The 21,002-nt window shown below is 40.7% G+C and overlaps 1 protein-coding gene across 1 annotated transcript in view; it reads left to right on the top strand.

Annotated features, from left to right (window-relative positions):
* The window catches only part of MMP16 (matrix metallopeptidase 16), a 205,171-nt gene that overhangs the window by 135,530 nt on the left and 48,639 nt on the right, over positions 1 to 21,002 (top strand). Inside the window, exons 5-6 of the mRNA XM_063130914.1 lie at positions 9,987 to 10,148; positions 15,197 to 15,411. Of these exons, the coding sequence (XP_062986984.1) occupies positions 9,987 to 10,148; positions 15,197 to 15,411 (377 nt within the window). The remainder of the gene's footprint in view (positions 1 to 9,986; positions 10,149 to 15,196; positions 15,412 to 21,002) is intronic.

Raw genomic sequence — 21,002 nt, 5'->3', positions numbered from 1 at the left:
GAAGATGCCTTTGGCAGCCTTGACCAACTATGACTCCGCTTGAAGACATTTTCATTCACATCAAACTCTCAAAGATACTGTATTTTAGCAGAACTTACAGAAAGAACTGTTACTATGACCAGTAAAATTTACAATTTTTTTGGTACCCCTCTATAGAATGCATGCTGCACATAGAATTCCATCAAGAGGAATACCCAGGACAATAAATGTCCAAAACAAAACAAAGCCTTAAAAACAAAGCAAAGCTGTTACTTCTGTTGGTGCTCAACTTGTAAACCAGGGATAGCTCTGCAAACGTTCTGGCCTACATCTTCCGTCATGCATCATCATTGTTGGCTCAGTTCTGTAGCTAGAGTGGGGGAAATGGGTGCATCTCTCCCCAGAACTGTGCTCCCCCCCCCCCGATTTCTTTTGAAAAAAATGTCGTTTTTAATTTACAACATGACAGATAATGGCAGCCTCTATTTAAAGAATGATAGCTTGTTTTCAGAACAGGAACAATGTAAGAATAGGACCCTTGGAAAATTCAGTCACAGTGAGTGCACAACAAAACCTTCATCTGGAAGAGCCCCCAAAGGTCTGCTTACTCAAGATTTTCCCTGATTGAGGGTGGATTTTTCAGTCACGATCACCCTATAATTAAGTTTTCCTGAAAAAACACCACCAGCAGCCTGCCTGCCTAGTAATATGACCCTTGAAGACATAATATTAGTGTTATGGGCAAGCGTTAGACTCCACCCCTTGGATTTTCTTTTGATCTGCTTTTTAGTTTCAATTTCACTTGTGTTCTCTTCCCAACCAGCAATAAAGAAACATGTTTGTTTGCCTGCAGTAAGAAGTAAAAGTTTGTTTATTCTGTAGTTATCATGAGCAGAATTGGGTGCTTATTGCTAAAAGGTGAAATGGAGATAACTTCAAGTGAGCTGAAATAATATTTAACCTAAGTTACCCTTTACTCTTTTAAAACACTCAGTATACAACCATAATGGCTATTTCCCCCCAACCTTTTCTTGAGTACTTGATGGCAAAGGAATAGAAACACTGCTGTGCCCACTACAGTTAGCAGTCTGGCTGGCCATCTAGGCTGTAACCTAGGCCTAATTTCTGATTTCCCTAATGTGTGTAGCTCAGCATGAAGCCTTTCCAGGGATTCCGGGCAGAAAAATCAACCCAGCAACCAGTAAAAACAATTTAAATTGCTTTCCACACTTAGTTTCCAATCGCTTAGTTAGTCCTTTATATAGCAACCCGTTTTAAAACCTGCCAGATGTGTGGGAGATGTTCCTGTCTGCTGGAACCCTCTACATCAGGCTTCTGGCCCATGGGCGCAACCTACAATTAAGTTGGCAGGCTTCTCCTCTGCAGACAAGCTCCCAGTGCATGAGGGCAGTGCCATGAGGGGATGCTTTGGCAGAGTGCATGTGGACCTGCGCTTTTCTCCATTCTTTTCTCCAGATTGTGCTAGGCCTGCAACTCAAATTAGGCAGAATTCCGATCAATAGAGTTCAGGCTACAGGCCTTCTCTCTTCTGTGGAGTTCCCTTTGCTAGGGTGACCATATGAAAAGGAGGACAGGGCTCCTGTATCTTTAACAGTTGCATGGAAAAGGGAATTTCAGCAGGTGTCATTTGTATATAGGGAAAACCTGATGAAATTCTGTCTTCATCACAACAGTTAAAGGTGCAGGAGCTGTACTAGAGTGACCAGATTTAAAAGAGGACAGGGCACCTGCAGCTTTAACTGTTGTGATGATGAGGAAATTTCACCAGGTTCCCCATATATACAAATGACACCTGCTGAAATGTCCTTTTCAATACAACTGTTAAAGATACAGGAGCCCTGTCCTCCTTTTCATATGGTCACCCTACCTTTGCTGCTGGCTAGACTAGGGAGTTTGCCCCTGGTAGGTGATTATATGAAAGCAACTTCCGGACTGCACATGCTCTGTGGCCTCCTTTTTCTGGTTAAGCACTAACAAGAGCCACGTCCTACAATCTCCCCTCACCTTAAGTGACAAAAAGCCTCAATGATAGAACCTTCCTCAAAACTCACCTGTTTTACGCAGTCCAGTTCCTTTTGCTGTTTTGAAAACTCATAAACTTTATAGTTTCTGCGATGTTATGCAAAATATTATTTGTTTTGTCTATAGACAAAGCAAGCACAAGTGCATGGAGCTTCAGCCCTTTGGTTCAAATACATACTGGCACAATATTTTGCTTATTACCGGACCATCTAACAAACTGTACTAGATATCTTACTGGTTTTGAGATGCTAGTTAAGAATAGATCTTATCATTTTAATGTAACCATGTCAGTGCTGTATAAATTACTGCAATAACCTACTTGGATTAAAGATCTGACTGAGAAGTTGACCTGGAAAACAAATTTGAGATGAACAGTGATCTGCTATCTGCTAACAGTGATCTTCTTTAACTTCAAAATCTTGTTGCGTTAATATTAAAGAACAAGCTTTTAAATTGCTCAGTAGATGGCACATCACTCCTACCAGATTTAAACATGTTACTAAAGAATGTTATGGTCTTTACTGGAAGAAATGTGGACGTAAGGGGACTTGTTTCCACATTTGATAGTCTGGGTTGCAACTTTCTTTATTGTTATAAAGTATGGTTATTTTTTCTTAGTCGGTTATAGAAAGACCCTTTTATTATTTTGTTGGATGGTTTTGATACATTGGCAATGCCTCCATCTCAATAAGATTTAGATCTTCAATGCAGGACTGAATTGCAGGAATATGGGGCATTATCCCAATGGATAAGATTATAGCTCAAATTATTGGCTCTATGGATGGCTAGGCTTCTGAAGCATATCCTGAGCAATGACTTCTATTAATTTAATTGTTGGACACAGATGGGTTAGTGTTTTGAAACAGGTAAAATATTTCAGTGCTTGTGATGCTAGTATAGCTATGCTTTACTTGTACTATTTGTGCCTTCATTCTGCTACTAATTATATACAACCTGTGCTTCAAATGCATTTCTCAGATGTATTTTATTATCCTTTTTTTTCTCATTCCCACTTCTTCTTTTCTTTTTATTCTTTATATGTAAATCTATAAGCTGTCAAAATGCTATTGAAGTGGCTCACCTTGGAGTTATCTGTAGGGTTGGGGTGGGGTTGTTTTAAAATGTTTTTAAATAAAGAATGAAAACCCTAAATGTAAAAGAAAATCCCCAACTAATACTCATTACTGATACACACACAAAACACACACACACACACACACACACACAGGAAAAGAATATCCCTCCAAAATATTACATAATTAAGATTATTTTAATAATACTCTAAATAATAAAACTATTAAAGTATTTTTATTACTTTTGACTGAAATGACAACAATCTCTCCCTCTCCTCCCCTCTCTGAAAATGTAATGGTTACCATAATTATTGTAATGTCATATCCATATTGTTAGCTGAGTTCCGTCAATCAGACCTCCAGTGGATATGTTTATTTCAAAGATATTGCCTTTCTTTGACTATGTCATTTTATCTCTATATAGTAAGAGTCCCTCCTAGACTCTTACAGAGATGTACTTCATCTACTTTAAACCATTTGCTCTGTAAATCACCAAATCTAACTAATCTGATTTAATCAAGGATTAAATTAGTTTGAATGAATCAACATTAGAGATGCAAAGACAGCTAGGAAGGTTACAGATCAGTCCAGTTTACTTGAGGAAAATCCTTGTACACATCCTGGGGAAGGGCAGTTTTTGCGCATTGTCAAAACGGCTTATAAAATGCAGGCCATAAAAGCTAATCGCTTTTCTCCTCTGGTATTTCCGCACATTCATAGCTGAGGTAAAAATGGTCCCTTACGGAGAAAACCCCTCATAAATTACAATGAATTTTATCCAGGTTCTAAATATATTTCATCTTTTAATATGCAGTTCATGCCTAGACAGAAGTAGAATGAAATCAAGGTTAATTAACTGAGTTTCAGGACAGAATTATGCCTTTATTGCAGGCTCGTGACTAATGCATAGTTCCAATGATATGAGGAATTTGCAGATCTGCCTTCCTTCTGTTGGAATTAACAATTTGGGCAAATTTGTGTGTGTGTTGGGTTGGAATATTTGATCTTTTTGGATAAATGAATGTATATCTGTCCATCTAGGAGCTCTTTTCAGCGTTCTCCTTGATTTGAAAAGTTCCTAAAATTCCACGGATTATTTACAGTAACGTACGTTAACCACTGAGCAGTTTCCAAGTGTGATAGAAACACAGGGTTCGTATTCAGCATACTTGAAATCTATACAGGCTGAGCTCAGTCGTGGTTTTTTTTTTTTTCATTGGGATGGTTTGCTAGCAGCCAAGAGAAATTTATGAAAAACTCCAACCTCTGTTGAACTGCAGAGATCAGCTTCTAGTAAATTTCACATTGCTGGCAGTTCAGTTGACACACTGGACCTAAGCTGTGCAGCAGGAACCTGAACCAGCGGAATCTCAGAAATGAATCTCCTGAGGGAACCAAGTGTCTCGACTGTGGATATATCGTATGTGGCACTGAGGCATAACAAGAGAGCAGAGGGCTTCGGGCTAGAGATGCTTTAAAGTACAGCATTGGTATCTTGGTATCTGATATGGCAGTGATGCAAGTTAGCTGGTGAGTTTGGATAGAATCGATCAAACGCTGCTCCTACATGAACTCTTGTTCAATGCAATAACATCCAGGCTGATCAGGAGCAGTGCTTGCACACAGAGGCCTCATCTACACCAAGCAGGATATAGCACTATGAAAGCAGTATGAAAGCGGAATACAGTATAAAAAGCAGGAGCCACACCAAGCAGTATATAGTGGTATGAAAGCAGTATATGGCCTGTGTCAATGGGCCTCAACAGTTATCAGTGCACTTCAATACTGCTATAAAGCAGTAGTGTGGCTCCTGCTTTTTATATACCGCTTTCATAGTGCAATATCGTGCTTGGTGTAGATGAGGCCAGAGACACACACACACCTTTTAAAGATTTTTCTCCTGGTGGATATTTGAAAGGGTTGTTTCCTAAAACTAACTTTCAAAATTATAAGCTCTTCACGATTTTATTTTATTTCTAAAGAGAATCCTTTAACCAATAATGGACATGACTTCTCCGTTATATTTTGCCCATCGTTCATTTGACGACATTTGATGATGTTTCACTGTCATTGCTCTTAACTACAGAATAATGTGTAAAGGGGAGTGTACAGTTAGGGGGAGCTATTGGTGAAACTGGATGACCTCTTCTAAAAGGGTATAAAGGAACGTTTGGCTGATAGTCAGCATAATGAAACATGTGCTAGACTTCGGTCCCTTCATAGGAGGGAGAAACATGCTGGTAGAGCAACGTTAGCGAAGATCTCTGTCTTCACAGTGGAAAGGAGTCTCCAAAGGAGAAAGATTAAGGAGGCAGTGTTTATTGATAAGCTGAAACCTGACATCAGTGTAAAGGACAAGATGAAATGAGGCGTGATGTTTATTAATGCGGCTTCATTGGGTGTTGAATACAAGTGTTAGTTGTTAATCTATGTTCCCTCATTGAGGTTTGGCCTGTTCATGATTGGTTCTTGCTCAGTTTATATGTGGTATTGTAGCACACTTTTACTTGTGATTCACATTTTAAAATATGTTTACAAATTTTAAAGCTATCCTTTTATTTTTAGAATATATATATATATATATATATATATATATATATATATTGGAAAAGCTACTAGTGGTCATTTCTTTTGGATGAGCTACTAGTGGTCACATCACATTGCCTGCATATTGATTGATACAGAGTAATCACATGTATATATGGAAGCCTTGTTAACTGCTAATTTAAAGGAAATACTAATCCAGGGACTGTTTGTTTGTTTTGGCCTCTTTCAGCCTTTTTACTTAATTGGGAAACTTTTGCCTAAAACTGCTCTCAACAGACAGTTACTCCCATAATGACTTGAGGCATGTGTGGGATTTACCCCATAAATTGGGGATTGGGATCGGGAGGGGGCGATATATGTGTTCTAATTTGCTGCTGTATTAAGAACATAAGAAGTGTTGTGCTGGATCAGACCAAGGGTCCATCTAGTCCAGCATTCTGTTCACACAGTGGCCAACCAGCCATCGGCCAGGGACTAACAAGCAGGACATGGTGCAGCAGCCATTTAACAGCTCACATTTAACAACTCACACAAGTGGCTAACTGAGAAGCTGAGTGCAAGCCATGAAGAGAAAACCCATGCTGTAGTGTGTATCAATTTTGGGGAAGGCATGGATTTTGATGCCAGGATAGCTACCATATGATTGTTCATGTGTCAGTCAAACTCAAGAAACTCAAAAATCACAAATGGCACAAATATAATTTAAGTTCTTTAAAGTATTTTGACTCCTGACGTCAATTCCCAAACCCTTGTGTGGTATAAAAGAAGCTGTGTACAACATGCAGAATTATATTATTCTGCATGTTCTGCATAATTTACATGGTTCCAGGGCCGGTGGGATCTGAGGGCAGTTGTTGGAGCACAAGTAACCTTATAGTTGTTTACAATTGTTAAGCCACTTTACTGGAACTATTGTATGTTTTTGCCATAGGTGTGATGGTGTTTAATCATAACTAAAAAGTATGTGCTCATAGATGATCGGATTTCATAAAATCATAGAATAGCAGAGTTGGAAGGGACCTACAAGGCCATCGAGTCCAACCCCCTGCTCAATGCAGGAATGCACCCTGATGCATACCTGACAGATGGTTGTCCAGCTGCCTCTTGAATGTCTCTAGGGTGGGAGAGCCCACAACCTCCCTAGGTAATTGGTTCCATTGTCGTACTGCTCTAACAGTCAGGAAGTTTTTCCTGATGTCCAGCCGGAATCTGGCTTCCTGTAACTTAAGCCCGTTATTCCATGTCCTGCACTCTGGGAGGATTTCCTGAAAGACTGCAATCATCCAGTGGTGTAGTAGTGATCAACCGAAAATGGTGTCTTCCCTTAGTGATAAAATGGTGATAATGGTGTCTTTACCTTACTGATAAAATAGAGTTGTTTAGCTTCACAGAGCGGTCCAGTGTCCTGAGCATGCAGCTGGAACAAGGGAGAGCTCAGTTATTGGTGCACAAAATAGAATTGTGATAAAAGACAATAAAACCAATTAATGCAACAATAAAACAGTAATAAAGCAATACACTATCTCATTAAAATAAGCAAGGTTATCAATGCTAGCAGTGCAGTCAGAAAAATGCCTGGACAAGCAGATATTAAGTAGTTGCTCCACACTAAGAGCCTACCTGATCTCTATGTTAATTCCACACAGTGAGTGGCACAATGGAGTAGGCCCTGTTCTGCACCACAACCAAGTGAACATCAGTACACCAGGCTGTGACAAGGCCTCCCCATCAGAACATAAAGAAGTGGGTAGTCTCTTAGATAATCTGTCAAAGAGAGCTGTTAACCTAGCAAAGATCTGGGAAAAGACTGGAGGCTTATTTACCTGCAGTTCCTGAATTAGCAGTTGCAGTTGGGTGCTCCTCCCCCTGAGTAGATTCATACTCGTGAGTAGACACTTCTTCCTGAGTAAACACTGGGTTCAAGGGTGTTCTGACATCAACTCTGACTGTGCCCCCAGGTCTGCCAACACTAGTCCTCTGGAGAACCATGGGACAAGGGAGGAGAGTAAGGAACTATGGCAGGGCTTGGCGCTAGGTTGAAGGGGTTCTTTGGGACTTCAGGTGAGGCATCCCTACAACAGGACTCAGGTTGTTACATGTCTTTTGAGAGAATGTGGTTTGCTGAGGAATCCCAATCATCCTTCAAAGAGGTCTTACCTGGGCATAGGCCATCCAGGTGCCTGACCTGAAGGTAGACATGATCACAGTAAAATAGAATAAACTTGGCTTGCATATAAGTCTACTGTGTAGGCAGCGAAATAACTCTGAGACAATGCACCAGAAGGAAACAGACCAGCTAAACCCCAAGCAAAGACATGTCAATACAATTTTTATTGAAATTCCTCTTGACTGACTTTCTCATCATTGTGAACACTCAATCAATTTAGTCTGTACCCATATGGTCTAAGACATAACTTGGAAGAGTGACCTTGAAGTCTGATAAAATGGTGCTTTGAAAAATGATTCAGAAGACAAAATGGAGTTAGAAAATAAAAACACAACTTCAGCTGTTAAGGATCTTGCAAAAATAATTTTAAAAGTAGATTGGTAATTTCAGTCATTAAGCCTTGTGCAAGCAGTTGTGCATTATACTAGTGCAAGTGTAATATGCAACCATTTGCTCAACTGCTTGCACAACCACGTTTACACAAACGTATCTTTGGATTTTTCTCGTCCATTGTTCAGAATCTAGTTTCCACAACCATAATGTCATTTCCACACAGTTGGATACTTGAGCTTTTTAAATGTTTAATAGTTTCCTATTAGTAAAGACAGACATACGTGGCACAATTAGCGCAGTGCTCTCATTTTTATTTAGCGTTTTAGCAATTGAAATGGTATTTGGTTGTGTGTCTAGTTGCTTTTTGATTTGAAATGGCTGACATGAAATTGGGAGAATTCCCCTCCAAAATTGTCATACTTGTGACATGGTAGATGTGGCAATTTGGGTTAAAACAACAATGAGGAGTCAGCTACAGTGGGCTGGTTCACATTACTCACTGCAGCATACCATGGCTTATTTATGTGGCACGTGCCAGCCATCTTTTTTTAATATTCATGCACGATGCTGCATTAGGTGGTTATTGTGTCGTGTGAACCCAGCGAGGGTTGCTTATACGAGGATTAAACAATCTTCTTGTTTAACAAGGATTAAACAACCTTCACATAACCCTAAAACAGCCCAGGGGTGATTGTGCACTAAACAGCACATAGTGGGCTGCAGTTATAGTGGAAACCCAGTCAATGGGTCCAGATTTCATGGGGGACTACTTAGCCATGTGTACTCCCACCTTCCTCAGGAGAACCTTTAGCAAAATCCACCTCCCATTTCTTCACCTATGGATAGAGTGGAGAATTTCAAGAGTAACTTTGAATCCTGCCCAATGTATGTTTATATTATTGAGCTTGGCCCCTACTCTTCTGTGAAATCCTCAGAAAAGTGTTCAGTTCTCGGAATGATAATCCAATTACCAAAGGCTTTTAAAAATCACACAACATGAAAGGAATGGCAGATGACAAGAATAATGCAGTTCTTCCACAGTATAGTATTTCTACGCAACCTGTTTCGAACAACCTGTTTCGAACAGCAACAGTGGGACATGGAGTGAAATGAGAGTAGATAATATATATATTTTTGGCCAGAAATGGCACATAAGAGTTTTTGGTTCCCTTTAGGAGTGCTCTGCTTAGGATCAGAGTGTCCACAGGTTCTAGGTCTGACTCCTATAGAAATGAGAAATGTATGAATACAGGGACAGAGGGAGATAGGAAATAGTGCAGAGGGAGGGGATGATAGACCATGCAGGATAAAAGAAGTCTGGACGTTGAGATGAGAAATGTATAGCAAATAAGCTTGCATTCAAACATATTGAATTGTTATTTGTACAGCCATTATTACTGCAGATGTAGCTCTTTCATAAAGTCAAGAGACCCAGCTGTTTTATTCCCTCATGTCTTCTGCCCCTTGTAAATAGAACTACATTTTTCTACAATATTCTTACAGTAAAAAGGTTGCTCTCGAATATGGACAACCTGAATAAACATTTGAAAAATATCTGGATAGTTGTGGAAATCATGAATTTTGGAAATGATGAATTTGAGCTTCTTGATACTGAAGCACACCTATAGTTATGCATTTTTGTAGCCATGAAACATTCAAAAGGGTGCACTTGGGATTCTATTGGGAGCCTTTTACTCATGGGCTGGAAAATAGGGTGCATGCGCAGGCCAACCAAGAAATATTGGCAAGCTCTGATTAAAAGTCACTTAAATAGTGTTCTGTGTCAAATCCAGTGAAAGTTTCATTAATGCAATTTTAAAACGTTATTTTTTCTTTTCCTCCAGGAAATGATCTGTTTCTAGTTGCAGTTCATGAACTGGGACACGCCCTAGGCTTGGAGCATTCAAATGATCCTACTGCCATCATGGCTCCATTTTACCAGTACATGGAAACCGACAACTTCAAACTACCTAATGATGATTTGCAAGGAATCCAAAAGATATATGGTATGCTTTTTAAAAAAACAACAACAACACATATATAATAATGGTACACATATAATGGTGGAGGGTCACTTCCAGATATATAAAGGGATATAAGCCTTATTTAGGCATTCTGAAACTGAACAGGGCAAAGACGGAGCACTTCAGCCCCGGCCCTCTCTGTTGTCACATTCATTACCCTTTAATTGTGGAGGGTGTCTGTCTGAAGAGGACAGCTTCCTGCATCTATGGAGGCTCTCCATGCAAGCCACAATGCTGACTTTCTAGCATCCTGACTTGTGTGGAGAGCTTTCATGGGCTCTTCTCTTCAGACAGTTGCCCTCCATGAGTAAAGGGCAATAGATGTAATGAAGGAGAAGGCTGAGGCTGGAGTGCTCCCTGTCCTCACATGCTTGGCCTATTCAGGTATAGAATGCCTGAATAGGGCTGTAGCGTACACTATGATTTTTTTTTTTACTGAAGGTCGCCCCTTTGCTTGCAAGTTCCTTTGTGAGTACAGATTTCTTCTCTTAAGTGAAGTAAATGGGGCAGCCCAGCCCTGCAAAGAAACCAATGCGTGCCTTAGCACATTAGAACTCTGGAGGTGGGCAGGGGTCTAAATAATTTCAATTATTAATTTATTTGGAGTCAGTGAAGCTTCAGATTTGAGGATCGTGCTTACAATAGAACAAATATGAACATGCAAACAATAATAACAATTGTTTCTATCAGTTTCCTAAAAAAAGGCTTTGATTTTGTGCAATGAAAAAGCCAAGGACTTTTGACTAACCACCATATTTAATCAGATACTATTCAAGTGATGAATTTAAATCCACGCTTAGCAGGAAAGATGTTTTAAAATGTTTAACCAAGTAATATACTTTTCCCAAAGGGAACCTAAAGTTCTGCTTAAGTATTAAATATTTTCTCTTCCTCTTGCCCTTCTCTCTCCTTCTTCTTTTTCCATCTCATAACCTAACTCAGATCCATTCACATCTTAGGAACATGGGAAGCTGCCTTGTAGACAGGTGATTGGTCCAAACTTCCAGTCTTCTTTCCAGCTCCTGGCCCTTCTTCCCAATTTCCCACTCCTCCTTCCTTTCCATTTGACTGCGTCACTGAATCACTTGCTTGTGCCGTATGCTTCTCAACCTCCTCTGCCTAATCCCAACTATATCCTTCTAGAAATGCTCCTTAAACTTTTTTTCCCCCTTCATACCAGGCAAATTTGCACACAAAGACACACACTATGGTAGAAACACCAGAGCAACCGCCTAAGCAAAAAACAGGATTTGTTCTGAGCTGACACCCCTGCTAAGCTGATAACTCTCACCCCTCCCCAGCCCCCTTTCAGCATCATGGGTTTTGCCCAAATCACTTGGATGTGATTTGGGCAAAAGCCCGAAGGCATGGAGAGTTAGATTAAGCAAACACATGCTATTGGAGGAGGTAGCAATGAAAGCATCATCAGCCCTAAACTTTTCTGTATTTCTTTTCTTTTGATATCATTTATTTCTGTTCTCTTACTCATCACTGACTTCTTACATTCTGAAGTTTCATTGAAACACTGAACTGTGTTTAATTTTGAGTTCAGCAGACCTTTATTTGCTTTCCTTCATCTGTGTGTTTAGGTTTGCTGCTTTGGGCAAGGAGGGATGTATTTTCTTGCATTTAGTAAGGACACTTGTGGTTCCTATATGCGTTGGTAAGGTCAACAAACTGGGTGTAGGAAATTGGGATTGCTGGGACAAGATAATACGGTAGCAATAAGGCAGATGAAGCTCTGCTGCGTAATTTGAGTGCTCTTGCACCCAGGGTGCTCCACAGAGTAAATTAAATGCTTGCGTTTCTCCTGTGTGGTTAAGTGGAAGGAGGTGTTTCCCATGACCTCATGAGGTGGTAGTCTAGACAGAAGGGCTAGACAAGGTTATTTTGCCTTTATACTAAATACCAGTTTCTAGAAACTGGACTTTGAAGAGTTTTATTGCTCCTGGGAAGTTAGGCATGACATCACCAGCAAATAGTTTGGATTTAGCATTTTTCAACCAGATATGCTTGCTGCAAGAGGCTTCCTCTGCTGTCGTGATAAAATCAAAAGTGAAGTTTGGTTTACTATTTAGATTAAATATTGCTGAGACAAAGAAACTTCATTGGTTTTCACAGAAACTATGACACATGTAGGTCCAGCATTTAGTTTTATTTAGTGGATTAAATCACTGACTTACTAAAGACATTTGTCTCCTTTTTGAGATAAATATACAGTGAAGAAACATTCCTAGTTAATTTGGATTGCAGGTGGCAGCTAATATGACCGAATGGTCTTCCATACAAAATATTCCTGGCATATAGAAAACTAGATGTCAAAGTTAAGTGTTGTAGCATAGCCTTCTCCCTGACATGGTGGTTTGGGGATTTTACACACACACACACACACACACACACACACACACACACACACACACACACACGTAACATGAAAAGAGCATGAAAGACATCTAGCCTACCATCTTATTTCTAACAGTGGCCAAGAAGCCCAAAAGCCAAGAATGAAGTCAATAGCCTGCCTGCTTCCTCCACTAACGTCATTGTTTGCCTCTCTGAAATCCACAGGCATATATTGTCTCAGAACCTAAATGGCACTTCCATTTAGCTGACACATTTAAAACCCATTGGTTGACCTGTCCTCTATAAGCCCTTCATGGTACCTAAGCTGGGGCTGGGCAGAACATAGATCAGGATCTACTGGTACATCTCTGTGGGGGATATATATATATATATATATATATATATATATATATATATATATATACACACACACACACACACACACACACACACAGAGAGAGAGAGAGAGAGAGAGAGAGAGAGAGAGAGAGAAGCAATGTCTTTTGACAACAGCGAAAAAGGTTCCCCTGAGGCTCCTGAGATGGAGGAAAGCAGGTGGGGGGCGCAGTGAGGAGAGGAGAGTCCAGTAGTAGATTTTTCTGTGAAAAGACTAAGAACTCTGTTCTAGTATTGAAAACAATGTTGCATACTGAAGGACAGGGTTGAGACAGGAACTGGATTAAAGGTTAAGAGCCACTGCTCTATGGAGGCTGGTGGCTCTGATGTCTGAAGGGCAGTGGATCTGCTCCAGGCTTCAGACAGCACCTTGGATAGTTCCTTTAGAATTCTGACTTATTTTGACTTAAACCCTGAGCGAATTCACCACCCCACTGTCATCGGAGCCAGTTGCCTCCACTGGTTTTATGATGCCTCCCTTGGAGGAGGGAGGGAAATTCAATCATACATGCCCACACCTGCAGTTGGAAGTGGTACAGTCCAGCGACAGGTTTGGTACCTCATCTGCTGTTTGTGACAAATAGGCATAAGAGTCAAACTTTAATCAGACATTCAGAATCCACCATGTACACATTTTGCTGTGTGAACTCCTTGGCCAGGGAGCTTACAGACAAAATGTGTTTCTTTCCAACAGTCATGGAAAAATGAGGCTGTATCCTTTAATGGAGGGCTAGACCTAACCCACGGGAAGACAATGAGAGGGGACAAGTGACTACAAGAGGCTCTTTGTTTTGGTTCCTTTTTTAGAAACACATCCTCTGCTCCTTGTAAACCACCCTTAAAGCAGAGTGGCCATGTATCCTACTTTACAGAGGATGGTCCTCTTTTTGAAGGCATCCTTTATTTGAAGGGCTGGCCAGTCCAAGACTGGTTGAAAGAATAAAAGAACCACGAGAAGGGGGATCAGGGCCCTTGGAGATGAATATGAACTGCACCTGGACAGCAGACTGAGCAGGCACACAGGTCACTTTGGGCATGTCTACACCAGCCCTATATCCCGGGATCGTTCCTGGGCATCCAAATGACACACAGGGAATCCCGGGAGCATAGAATCATAGAATAGCAGAGTTGGAAGGGGCCTACAAGGCCATCGAGTCCAACCTCCATTTTCTTGAGATAACCTTTAGGTGTAGAAAGGGGCCTGGTCATCTTCTTCCAAACAATGACAAGTTTTTTTGCATTTCTATTTAAAATGCAGTAATTATTTCTAAACTTGCAGCTATACAAGTACATTAACATATGCAAATTTTATGTAATTCTGTATCCTCCTGTGTCCTTTTTTTGGAGGGTGCATTTTCTCTTCTTTGGCAGTGCATATGTGGCCACTCTACCCTGGTGAAAGGTGGTATAAAATAGTTTTAGGGTGCAATCCTATGCATGTTTAGGCAGCAAAAACTCCTACAACTCCCAGCATCCCTCAGCCAGCCACTGATAAATACATTCTCTAAAGCCCCTATTTCCTAGTTCCATCCATCACTTTGGTTGCCTCTTCTGGTTTCCTTTTGTCAGTTTCTTCTATAGTAATGTTTCTTTATTTATTGCTTAAAACATTTTCCAAGTGAAGGTAGTAGTGCTCATGGGGGTACTTTGCCTTCTTTTAAGAAAATTGTATAACCTAGCCAAAACTACTGGTGGCTAATAGAAAATCAAAATAGCAAAAATTTAGTTACTCAAATTATGTACATACACTCTGAGCAAAATTGTGCAAACTTGGATCAGATCTAATTAATCCAATCTTAGTGGCCTGACCTTGAAGCTAGAGACTAATTCCAATTTGTCAGTTTCCCAATTTATGGTAAAGAAGGAAATACTGCTGCCATCAGATACTTTTTCTACAGTGTATCTCTCCTTATCTCTACAACCAAGATGCCTAGGCATTTATTTTAAAAAGTGAGCACAAAAGACAAAAAAGTTGTGGGGCTGCAAGCATTTCATCACCCACTCGGTACGATTCATTAACTTAAGTTTTAACTACATATTAATATTCTCCATCCCGGTTAATTTGTGGCACTGACAATAAATACTTTGGAATTCAGCCACACACTCAAAAATTTTAGAGGCCTCAAGTCACATGGCATTGCTATTACCAGTTCATTTAGTCCGCCAGCTTGCTAACACCAAAATTGTTTGCTTCGTGCATTTTATTTACCCTCTCTTGTTTACCAGTTCAGCTTACAGCTTCCTAAACTGAAGTGACTCCTATAGGTTAATCTGTTGGTGTTTCTTTAAAGGTCCACCTGACAAAATCCCACCACCAACCAAACCTCTGCCAACAGTGCCCCCCCACCGTTCTGTCCCGCCAGCAGACCCACGGAAGAATGACAGGCCGAAACCTCCCCGGCCGCCCACGGGAGACAAGCCTTCCTACCCTGGTGCCAAACCCAACATCTGTGATGGAAATTTTAACACTCTAGCCATTCTTCGCCGGGAAATGTTTGTTTTCAAGGTAGGAGGCCGCTTTTTTATTGTTAGATCAAGTGACTACATCTCTGCTTTTTCGAAAACCAGCACTCATTCATCATGCTTCTACTTCTGAGCGTTCTTGCCGTTTTAAAATTCAAGAAAGAAACTAGAAAATAAACATCTGAATGGCTTAAATGCCTAACAGAGGAAAGGCTGGAATCTTCTATTTTTGGGAATGAATTAATGTCAGCTGAAAGTTGCAATGCTTCAAAAATGTAATGGTAAGTAAATGCAGAGTGTTATGCCGAGATAAAAAGGCACAATTCAAGTCATGAATGGAAGCTAATGGGGATGATTTTGTTGGGAACTTAGCCACTTCCAGGCTCATTGCTGTTATTGTGTTTTCTTTATAAGCACCCTGTAATTTAACTTTCTAATTAGATCAGTTCCTTTATAAAGGATGTTTGTCATCGTGCAGTGGTTGCCTTGGTACGTTTTTGAGTGGAGGCCTGTGTTATAAGAGACCCTTTGCAGGTGTTGAGGGCTTTTTGTTGTAGCTGTTATTTTGTTGATTCTATTGTCATTTTGTTTGGAGATGCTTCCATATAGCATACATCCTGAGGGCTAGAAAGCCCTTGTTTCTTTTTCATTTTTGATGGAGAGACTTCACTAAGGGTTCAAAGACAATGAATCAAAGCAAAACCATTTACTCGAACAGATCTGGCACACCATCTTATATGGTTTCCAAAATGCATGGTAACAAGGCCATAATTCCGTATTGTAATGAATTTCTGGGAGAGATTGTTGTGCAAATTCCCAATAATAAGCACTAGGTATTATTAAGTAACTCAATATTACCTTGCAAGTACATCTTGGTACTTCATATTTGGTCACGCTAGGCATGAGTTTTAAATATATTTTTCATGAATCTTTTGGTTTTTTCCCCCCGCTACTATTAATATGCAGTGCCTTTTATCCGCTGTTAAGGGATATATTTGAAGAAGCACAAGGTGTTTCAGGATGGATAGTTGAACGTGTTCTAATAGCTGTCTAATCTATCAAACATCACTTTTTGTATCCGGCTTGTACATCATGTCCCCAATCCAAACCTACGTTTGCACCCCAATGCACACACAGCTCAGTTGCTTCAGTAGAAGACAGCCTAGTGTGTGCACTAGAGTGCCAAACTTCTCTATATATGTGCAGCAAATGTCTGAAATATGGTAAACGTTGACATTCACATTTGTGGAAATAGATACATTATAGTATACATTATTAAATTTCATCTTGGATTCAAGTGAATGTCAACATTCTTCAGTTTTTAAACACGCAATGTAACATATGTATTGGAATTCCCTTGGTCACAAAAATCATGAGATTTGGGCCTTCATGTAGTACTTTTTTTAAAATATACTGTAGGTGGTGCTTTTGCCCCCAAACTTAAGAATGTATTGCATTTATAACTATTTTATGTTTTTATTGCTTCCGTTATTGTATTGTATAGTTTACAAAAGAAGACTAAGGATTTATTTATTTTAAGGCATATTTTCCATAATAGTTAATCCCTCTAAACGTGTACTAGAAGCAGATATCCAAAAAGGCAGTTCAAAAGCATGCTTTTTCCTGCAGTCCCTTCCCACTGATTTCATAGGATCTTCACTTGCTCAAGAATCCTACAGATCTATTCACATGAAAATAAAAAAATGCCAGTTGCATTTCCTGTAGGAATTATTCAGGAGGACACAACTTAGTACCCTTAGATACCCTGAAGATTTTCTTTGCTTCTTTTTCACAGAGAAAGTGATTCTCTCTATAGTGAAAGCAGATTTACACCAGAAAAAGTAGAGAAGAACCTGCTCTGGCAGTGATCACATGAACAGAATAATCAGATTGTCCCCCTACAGACTGAAATTCTATTTTCAATATCAGTTAGATGTTAATTTAAGGCTTGGTTTCTACTTCTCTGTAGTTTGCTGCAACGTTGCATTGGCAGTGTTTAACACTCCACATAGATACTTTCCACCATAATCAGCATCTCAGGCCAGTGTTATCTGCCATTCATGGGCAGCTGCCAGGACCTCAGCACCCTGGGAGGGACCTCTCTTTATTCTTGCCATGGGCCCCACTTTAAATAGTTTTCTGGACATCAGGCAGCTGAGTCTTACTACCATTTCAATTTCCCACAATGCAAATGACAGCATTGCTCTGGGGCAACCTTCCCCAACATGTGGCTGCAGATGTTTTGGACTTCAATTTCCATTAGCCCTAGCCATTATAGCAAGTGGTCAGGAATGCTGGGAATTGTGGTGCAAAACATTTGATGCTTGAACCAAACCTGAGTGAAAATATCCCAAGAGTTAAAGCACTTCAGAGTTTATTAAATTGAAGTAACTTTGGTAACTAAGCATGACCTAATATTGTCACTTACTAGAATGTGAGAGCTATGTTCATATGTTGATCCTTTCCCACAAAATAAATAGCTTCTAGCTAAGTGATAGAAGTACTTGATTTCAAACTTTAAATCATAAAACATTAAGGCACATTTTCCTTTTTAAAAATGTGACTCTTATGAAGCCTCTTTCAAAGAGAAATCCCAACTCTTTGAATCAACCCCTCAAGTATTAGTGTGCTTTTCTTTCTAAGACCCTATGGCCATCCATCTTTGTGAATGAAGCGGAAAGGTTAAGGAAGAATCTCATTTTCTAAGTTGACATTAAGCAGGATATTAAAATACCCACCTCTTTGTAGCACCATCCATCTTATGTACAATGGAACATGCCCTAATTTGTTTTACACAGCTAAATTATTCAGTGCATCACTAATACTAATCTTATTCCAGGTCTAAGACTGTGACTTCAGACTAAAAGATCAATTGTAATTTCTAACCAGGTTCTACCTTTCGGTTTTGAAATCAAAGCTATAGTTTTTAAGGGAGGCTAGTTTCATTTTTTAACAGTGCAATATAATACATGTATTCTTCTTCAAAACACACACACACACACACACGTATTGGGTTCAATCGGACTTACTCCCAGGTAGGTGTATATAACAGAGGTGGAGAAGGTTTTCAGCCCCGAGGGCTACATCCAGTATCAGATGGGGACCGGGGGCCATACCTTCCTGTACATGCATGCGTACACATATTCACTCTTTCTCCACTCCCACTCTCTCACACATAATCCCTGTTCAGGCATTCTGAACCTGAATAGGGCAAATGCATGAGAAGAAGGATCACTCCAGCCCTGCCCATCTGCTTCATTGCATTTGTATGAAGAGGAGAACCTTCTCTATCTGTGTAGGTTCTCCATGTGAGCAACAACATTAAAAAATTATGGCTGGGAAAGGAAGGGATAAGTCTCCCCTCCCCACATGGTCTGGACCAATTTATTTATTTACTATTCATAGCATTAGTATATAATAAAATAGAATATAATAAAATCTCTCAGTGGTTCACAATATTAAAAACACACCATTAAAACACAGCAGTAAGATAAGGCATTCAAACTATTCCAATTACAGTAAAAATCAGGGAGCAGTAAAATAGAGTGGCATAATTAATTTACTTGAAGCCCAGGGAAAGCCTGGGTGAAGATGTGTGTTTTCAGGAGGCATTTAAAAGGTGTAACAATTCCTGCCTCCCAAACTGCACAAGGGAGAGTTTTCCAGATGGTTTTCCAGTGACTTTCCAAATAACCATTAGGCCACCTCACTCCTATACATAATTAAAGAAAGGTGAAGATGTAGCTGAATGCGACTCATTCTATGTAATGTGCAATTTGACCCTCAGAGCTAAAAATGGAGAGTGATGTCATCCCACTTCTTCTCGGGTGAGGCTGGCCTAACCATCCATATTGAAACCATCTTGCTTTGGACATTGACCTATCTATTGCATTTGTATCCCAGTCATCAAGGAGTGAGAAGGAACTGAAGTGTTAAGAGTTATGGGCTGTGAAGCTCAAGATTCCAGAGAGATGCTCTTCTATTTGGCGTGCACCAAAACATGAACTGGGTGCAGATAGATACAGAAAACATGCAAAATACTTCTAGCACATTTGATGATTACCTTATAGTTCAGTGCTCAACACTGTTATGGGCTCCAAAGCACAGTTTACTGCAGTGGCTCAGGGCCTTGCTAGACGAGGCCTTAGCGCGCTGTGAGGCCCGGTTTCCCTGCTGTGCGTCCAGATGACGCACAGGGGAATCCGGGGTCAAGCCGCGCTGAAGCCTCCCCTAACGCGCCATAAGCTTACTCGCGAGTAGCCGGGAAAAGCCACGGACTGGGCATGAGTCCATCATACGAGCGCTGTGCCCATCAGGCCGGGGGGGATTCCGGGGAGGGGGAGAAAGGGGGGGAAGGCCGGACCGGCAGGAGAGGGGGATGGCGGAGGGCGACACGGGACGGGGAGGGATGGCGGAGGGCGACACGGGATGGGGAGGGATGGTGGAGGACGACACAGGAGATGGGGAGGGATGGCGGAGGGCAACACAGGAGACGGAGGGATGGCGGAGGGTGACACGGGACGGGGACGGGGAGGGAGGGCGGGGAAAGAGTGGGCAGGGGGCAGGGGGCTTAATTTAAAAAAGGGTGGGGGGCTTAATTAAAAAAAAAACCACCTACCTTCTCCGGAGTCTTCGGGGCGCACGTGGCACCTTTAACAAACAAACAAACAAAAAAAGGCCGACGCTGCAGGGCTTCCGCAGTCCCTGCGCGTCGTGCGTCTAGGAGGCAGGGCGGCACGCGCTAAATTTAGCACGCCATCGCCCCACCTCCCTGCCGGCTTATCCGGCTAGGTCTAGCAAGGCCCTCAGTCAATTTTGGATAACCCAAGTTTCATTTAGCTAAGTGTGAAGGAATGATTCAGGGGGAAGGAGGCCAGAAGGTAGAGCTCTAGATGTTTAGAACTTAAACTTACAATATCCCTGACCATTGGCCATGCTGTCAGGGGTTTATGGGAGTTGAAGCTCAAAACATCTGGAGCTCTATCTTCTGCCCAATCTTTCCATAAAATACCTATAAAAATAGCCATGGGTTTCTTTTCTTCCTTTCTTTTTTTCAAAAAAGGTGTCTTTTCTGCTGCCAATAAAAGGATTCACATGGAGTTCAAGCATACTGCAAATTACACTGTAGTGCCTCCTCCGCAACCTGAAGGAATATGTTTTCCATCACTGCACCTGTCAAAAACATTGTAATGAGTTTTTTGGGCAGCGCAAGACCTGCCATATCTGACTTTACTGTGGTGTAATGGTGGCAGCCGTCACCCCTTCCCATTTCTTTAAGACTGCGCAGTCTTTCAGATAAAACGTTGTGCATGTAATTAAAATTCCATTTCAGATTTGAGCATTTATAGCTATTAAAGAGAGGAAGGAGGGGGGGGTATCACTGCAAACAGGTGAAGTAATTTGACATTAATTGGTTTTGATGAATATGCTGTTTTTCATTAGCATGTTAGTAACTTCACTGCAAAGAGACATGGGGATAGGAAAATAAAGTCAGAGAATGGAGGGTGGCATGATGAGGGTGAAGAAGGAGCAGCTGCAGCATTTTATTATTGTCATGTCTATGGTAATATTTATTTACTTTTTCCATAGCGCTTTAAGATTGTTAGTATAGCTGTCTTGCGGTTGCATGGCTCT

The sequence above is a fragment of the Elgaria multicarinata genome, chromosome 7 (genome assembly GCF_023053635.1).
Source record: "Elgaria multicarinata webbii isolate HBS135686 ecotype San Diego chromosome 7, rElgMul1.1.pri, whole genome shotgun sequence".
NCBI classification, from domain to species: Eukaryota; Metazoa; Chordata; class Lepidosauria; order Squamata; family Anguidae; genus Elgaria; species Elgaria multicarinata.
This window is presented reverse-complemented; position numbering and strand designations above follow the sequence as displayed.